This window comes from Triticum urartu, chromosome 2A (genome assembly GCF_056163025.1).
Source record: "Triticum urartu cultivar PI428250 chromosome 2A, HENAU_Tu73, whole genome shotgun sequence".
Taxonomy (NCBI): domain Eukaryota; kingdom Viridiplantae; phylum Streptophyta; class Magnoliopsida; order Poales; family Poaceae; genus Triticum; species Triticum urartu.
This window is the reverse complement of record NC_141874.1, coordinates 639,228,292-639,234,403: the sequence shown is the minus strand read 5'-3', so window position 1 is coordinate 639,234,403 and position 6,112 is coordinate 639,228,292. Positions and strand designations below refer to the sequence as shown.

Here is a 6,112-nt window from a genome sequence, read left to right as displayed (position 1 = left end):
TAACCGCCAACTAATTAAGCAGAGTATCGCATCTCCAATGTACTGCAAAATTGGAGATGAACCAATCAGTCGATCGGATATGTACCCGTCACCCATGTGATCAGCAGGTCCATTCCAAATCGCTGCTGATGTAAACCTTGTCCTTCTTCGCTTTCATCAAGGGCTCCGCAGCATATACCTGGGCCCTGCCGGCGAAACCATCATTGAGAACGACGGCAAAACGATGGACGCGGTGCACCTTTGTACGCTCACGCTACACACGCAGCCGCTGCAGACAAGTGCAGACCGATCGGCGGTCGCTACAGAGTCTGGCTAGCCTGACGCGCGCTGACTCGATCGGCAGTCTGCCTAGCCTGACACGCGCTGACTCGATCTTGCTCGTGTCAACTGCAGCACGGCGCGCGGGGTACAGTGCCCGGAGAGAGCACTTGAGGTGGCGCTGGGATGAGCCGGCCAGGCGTCGAGCACCCGGCCGCGGCAAACAGAAAGGACGAGGCTCCAAGTCTGAATCGTAACCTGTTTGTCTGGGAACTGCAAAGCGTCGACAGCTATCAGCCAGATTGCAGCCATGCATGGAGCCCTTCTGCCATGCGTTGCGCGGAGCGTGGTCACCCTGGCGCGCGCGGCCGGGGCGTGCATCCGTTTCCGCAGCCCACCGGAGAGCACCAATAAATCAGGAGCGCCGATGTAGGTGCAGCCGTGCAGGCGTGCATCCACCAGCCAAGGTGGCGAGTCGTGGGGTTTAATTAGCGGTCTGCCGGGCGGTTGTGGACACATGCAGAGTTGGAAGTCAGTCATGTCACGTCCACCTAAACCTGACAATCAAGCCGACGCGGCACCGCCAACGCCGCCAACGGCACGCATCTACACCGGGGAGGCGGGGACGTGAGGGAACAGGGGTGTGAATTCAGGGAACGCGAAGCGAGCACATCATCTTCCTCCGTGCTTGTTTTCTTCTGCATCAGAAGTGTATCGAATATCTCGGCCGGGGTCACGAAGATATCGGATAAGATTCCCGTTCATGCATCAGCTAGCGCAGCAGCATGCGCGTGGCGGCACGCGAGACCAAGTTGCATGGGCGAGCAGTACGTGAGCAGAGCATGCGACTGCACATTCGCGTGTAGAGACGGGAATGTTCAGAGGTGGGATAGGCCATGCCCTTGAAGAGCGCACGGACAAAAATTCAATGAAGCTGTAAATTGGACGGTCAGTGTGCTACAGAACATGGTAACCGGCTTCTTTAAGCGGGGAGATCGAACTTGACTCCCATCATGCATGCACGCTGCTGCGCTGCATTTCTCTGCGGTGTGGACTGTGGAGCGACCTAACGAGAAGTACAGACAGCGCGCACATGTACGTACAGTAATAACAGTGCATTGTTTGGATATACACTAGCCATAAACATTCCCAAAGCCTGCTCACCGAACAGGCGCAACCGTGCATTCAAATTAAATTCAATCAGCAGGGAGCTAATACATCCATGTTTCCGTTCAGGACCTCCACATCATCTAATCTACAACAAGTAACTTTTGTCACATATAAACTAGTTATATACATCAAAATCTAAGATAACCCGGAAAAAGAAAGAAAGAAAGGAAAAGGTTTGCTTTCGTACAATGAGGGTGCATCAATTAGTTTTGCAGATACTGGGTCAAGGAGAAGGGAGCATCATTCCAACACTGGCGCCCTCCAAGAGCAATTAGTATACGCATGTGCGTGTGTTAACTTGATGAAATGAGATAGACATGTCGATGCTGGATTCTGGATCAGAACTGGGCTCTCTCCAACATTTTCTCCATCTTGAATTGCAGACCTGCCTCACTTTGCACCGGTGGGCCGAAAGTATGGAACGTGCCCAGGAGAAGCCCAAGACAGGGAAAGCTGGGCCGAAAAGCCGGCAGCGAATCACGATCAACGAGAGAGATCTCAGTCAGTCAGCTCGCTCTGGGCCATCGTCATCTCACCCGAGGAGACGGGTGGCCGCTCCGGGCGCCGTCCGTCCCGGACCTCTGCCGCGGCGACTGCTGCTTGTGCCTGTGCCCGTGGCGCTCGCTCCGCCCTGCCGCGCTCCGAGACGACGCGCCGCTGCCGCTCTCCCTGTCCTCCTCCGGCGACGCGCGCCGGTGCCGCGGCCGCATCCGCTCGATCTCCTCCAGGGCGGCGACGACCTCGGCCATGGAGGGCCGGTTCCTGGGCTCGCCCGCGAGGCAGCTCAGCGTGAGCTGCGCGGCCCGCAGCGCGGCCTTGGACGGGTACTGCCCCTCCAGCCGCGGGTCCACGAGGCGGGGCAGCTTCCGCCGGTCCGCCAGGTACGGCTTGGCCCAGTCCACCAGGTTCAGCTGCTGCGCGGGCCGGGCCGTGTCGAGCGCCCGCAGGCCCGTCAGCATCTCCAGCAGCACCACGCCGAACCCGTACACGTCGCTCTTCACGTACAGGTGGCCCGTCGCCACGTACTCCGGCGCCGCGTAGCCGTAGGTGCCCATCACGCGGGTGGTGATGTGGCTGTCGCCGCCGGTGGGGCCGTTCCTCGCCAGGCCGAAGTCGGAGAGCTTGGCGTTGTAGTTCTGCATGATGATGAGGAGAGCGGGATACAAATTAGGTTTCGCGTGTGGAACTTCGCCGTTTTTTGGTTTGTTGCAATGGAAGAGGCGTTGCGCATACCGTGTCGAGGAGGATGTTTGAGGCCTTGAAGTCTCGGTAGATGACGTGCTTCTCCGACGAGTGGAGGAAGGCGAGGCCGCGGGCGGCGTCGATGGCGATCCGGAGCCGCAGGCCCCATGGGATGGGCTGGACAGATCCGCCTTCTGCAACCGCGAAATGCATGTTAATTTCATCATCTTGACTTAGTTTGCTTCAACTAATAAAGCACATTTATAGTAACAATGTCCTTCTAGTCTCGAGGTCATATGCTACCACTACGAGCAGTAAACTCGTAAAATAGTTTTTTTGTTACAACAAGCATTACTTAGTTCTCTTCCTGTGCGCAATTTTTTGTGATGAAATCACATCTGTGGTGGTCTAGGAAAAACACAACAAAAATGAGCTCTACAAAATATTTTTTTAAATAGCCTTTTTAGTTTCTTTTTTTTGCTGAGAGCACTATGAATGTTTTTTCTTCATGGAAATTTGCAGGTATGTAGAACGTTCAACAATGTTTGTTGCCAATTTTTTAAACTATTTTCTGACTTTATTGCACACAAGGGTGAATTTGAGCTTATAAACTCCCTATCCGCATTTACACCCATTTTAAGGCGTGGATTTTTTTTTCTTTATGAATTTAAGGCGTGCATTTTTTGGAGCTTCAAGTCCTCAAAGTAATAGGTGTTTTTAGGGGTACTCAAAGTAATCGGTAGGCCGTTAAAAGGCACATTTATAAGAGGAAAAAAAGTATATATGGGCCTGTATTGTCCACAAGAATTGTTGGGCTTTGAAATCCAGCAAGTTGCTGCCCACCCTTTCTAGGCCTGGCCAATTTTTTTTTCGGATGGAGACAAAATATCCTTTTGAGAATTATTGGAAATTATACTTGTGTTCTTTAGTTTCCCAATTTTCACTAGCATGCTTGTAACTCATAGGAAATATTACACTAATTCAAGGAAAAATGGACATTAAAATATAGTCATGAAAATTTTATAGTTTGTACAGACAATATCACAAGTAAACATGAACATATCTTTGATGGTACCCAAGTATGTCCAACTTTAATCCTGTTTTAAAGTTCCCAACAAGATTAAATTGATTGTTCAAATTATGTTACTAGTACTTCAATTTATTTAGGGGGAAAACTCTTTCATGTTTCTTAAAGAAAACAAAAAAAATGATCTCAACAATCTTATTTGTTTTTTAGACACAAGTGGGCTCCGGGCGTACGATACAAACCGGACGGCCTTTTTTGTCTCTGGCCCAGGGGTCCTAATCACCGTCCGGGTACCGGGACCGGGTCATGCATGCCCAGGTCCCAGTTCTTGTCATGTCGTTATACTATCGGTTGGCACAACTGAGGAAGTAATCCCATACTAGCAGTTTGATGATGACAATCACATCACCTTCACCCTAGTTTATTTGGCTTTTGCGAGTAGACCATCCCATCCCATCACACTTAGTTAGCGTAGACAACCCAAGATCGTTGTCAGAAGAGGTCAACCCAGTCGACATCAGACCAGACGGGTGAAGTTGCAGAGAAACGGACAGGAAAAATAACTGCAGCGATAGGAGAGGAGGAGGACTCACTTCTGAAGAGGTGGTTCTCCAGGCTGCCCTTGGCCATGAACTCGTAGACGAGCAGCAGCTCCCTGTCCTCCAGGCAGTACCCCAGCAGCCTCACCAGGTTCGGGTGCGATATCCTCCCCAGAAAGTTCACCTCGCACTGCAAGAAATTACCACCCCGCGCCACGGGTTAGATCCGTAGTTTTAAATAGCTAGCGGGTTATGCCAAATAGCGGCACCATGCTCAAACAGCTATACCGCGGCAAAATTGCTCGGCCTAGCAGCAGACCATGATCTGCGCGAGAAATGGGACCAGAACGGCACCAACCTGTGCTGCAACTAAAATTTATGTGTCACGTGTGGTGTGGTCAGTACTCCAGCGAATTAACAACTGCGTACAGTGTATACAAATGTATGAACATCTGAAAGAGATGGTCTGACCGTCTGGCCGGCCATGTGAACGCGCCGTGTGGAACTGGCTCAGGCTTAGCCACGCCGGCAATTATTGGTGCCGGTAACCAATTTTGTAAGCTCGAGCTAGTTTTAGCGGCATATCCTCTCGCCATTTCTGGGCCGGATTGTCAAGAAAATGGACCGCCGGATCGCGTGCGCGCCTTTCTTTCACTTCTCTACTACGAGCTAACGACCCGGCCGGCTTCAATGGCGATGGGTGTGGTTGAGCTGGTGGTAGGTGGAGTGGCGCGTGCGTGCGTACCTGCCATTCTTCGAGGCCCTGCAGGCTCTCCTGGTTGAGCTTCTTGACGGCGATGACCATGCCGGTGCCGCTGCGCGCCGGGTTCATGGTCTTCTCGTCGACCCACCCCTTGTACACCTGCCCGAACCCGCCTTCGCCCAGCAGCGTGTCCGGCTTGAAGTTCCTCGTCGCCGCCCGGAGCTCCGCGAACGTGAAGATGCGCAGGTTGGGCGCCTCCAGGATCCTGCCCTCCGGCTCCGCCCCCTCCTGCGCGCCGCCGCCCGCCGACGTGCTGGCGCTGGTGCTCCGGGTGGTGACGCTGCTCATGGACGACGAGCCCGGGGACCTCCTGCCGCCCGCGGCGACGTGGGCCTTGGGCGCCGCCATGGGAGGAGCACCGCGGCTTGCAATCGCTGATCATGCGAACAGGAAATTAGCGAGTGAGCCACGCGGAATTGAGTGAGCGAAGCGAATCTGAGTAAGATTTCAGGACCAAGACGGCTGCAAAATGGCACTGGGGAGAAGTGGCGTTACCTTGAGGGCGTCCATGTCCGTGCTCGTGGCCCTGCACGCCGCCCTGCTTGACGGCCTCCACCTCGGCTTCCTCGGAGCCGAAGCAGTTCCCCATGGAAGCTCAACCGCAGAAAGCTTGACGGATCGACGGCTTACTCTCCGCTCAGTAGGATCGTAATCGTACTCCTCCAGCTCGAGAGAGTCTGCTAGGCTGGCTACGGCGGGAGACGCTGCTTCGCTTCAGATACTACATACTCCTATATAAAAGGAGAGCCGCGCGCGCGTCTGCTCTGCTCGTGCGAGCGGAAGCCGAGGCTTACGCGTTATGGAAGACCCGACCTTCCCGCTGGGAGGCTGGTGGCGCTGTCGCCCTGGGGATCTTTGTTTGTGCCCAAGATGGCAGTGTTACAAGGTGCAGTGCAGGTGCGGGCATACGCGTGCCCCGTGTCAGCTGTGTACTGTATATGTGTTTTGGTTCGATTCTGTGGCCAGATAAAGCGCGCGGCTGAAATGGCCTATGCGTTTACGTTGGGCAGGTCAAGCCGGATGCTCCCCGTTAGCCATCAAGGACCGGCCGGTCGACCGGTGTCTGCTCGACGTGCCTCCGGCTTCCGGGCAAGTTGCGAGGGAGGAGGAAAGTGATCTCGGGGAGAAGCTGACAAACGGCAGGTCCGGTCACTGTCTGCCGGACGTGCGAGC

At 54.1% G+C, this 6,112-nt stretch overlaps 1 protein-coding gene across 2 annotated transcripts; it reads right to left on the bottom strand.

The window, feature by feature from the left end:
• Window positions 1-1,398: 1,398 nt before the first annotated feature.
• Window positions 1,399-5,787, bottom strand: LOC125539339 (putative serine/threonine-protein kinase PIX13). 2 transcript variants are annotated; one of them, XM_087544674.1, is made up of 6 exons: window positions 5,435-5,787; window positions 4,922-5,313; window positions 4,465-4,545; window positions 4,231-4,366; window positions 2,662-2,804; window positions 1,399-2,564 (listed from the first exon to the last, which is right to left on the bottom strand). In XM_087544674.1, exons 1-6 carry the CDS (start codon window positions 5,526-5,528, stop codon window positions 1,956-1,958), a joined length of 1,455 nt encoding a protein of 484 aa, XP_087400800.1. In that variant the 5' UTR covers window positions 5,529-5,787; the 3' UTR covers window positions 1,399-1,955. The 2 variants fall into 2 exon arrangements, with proteins under 2 accessions (XP_087400800.1, XP_048558733.2); XM_048702776.2 differs by lacking the exon at window positions 4,465-4,545 and having other exon boundaries at window positions 5,435-5,774.
• Between the last annotated feature and the right edge of the window lie 325 nt (window positions 5,788-6,112).

Excerpts from the sequence above, each read along its gene's own strand:
- LOC125539339 (XM_087544674.1), bottom strand. The coding sequence starts at position 5,528 with ATGGGGAACTGCTTCGGCTCCGAGGAAGCCGAGGTGGAGGCCGTCAAG. Across the intron at positions 4,546-4,921 it reads AGGGCCTCGAAGAATGGCAG|TTGCAGCACAGGTTGGTGCC; the intron begins GTACGCACGCAC and ends CATAAATTTTAG. Across the intron at positions 2,805-4,230 it reads GGAGAACCACCTCTTCAGAA|AAGGCGGATCTGTCCAGCCC; the intron begins GTGAGTCCTCCT and ends TCGCGGTTGCAG.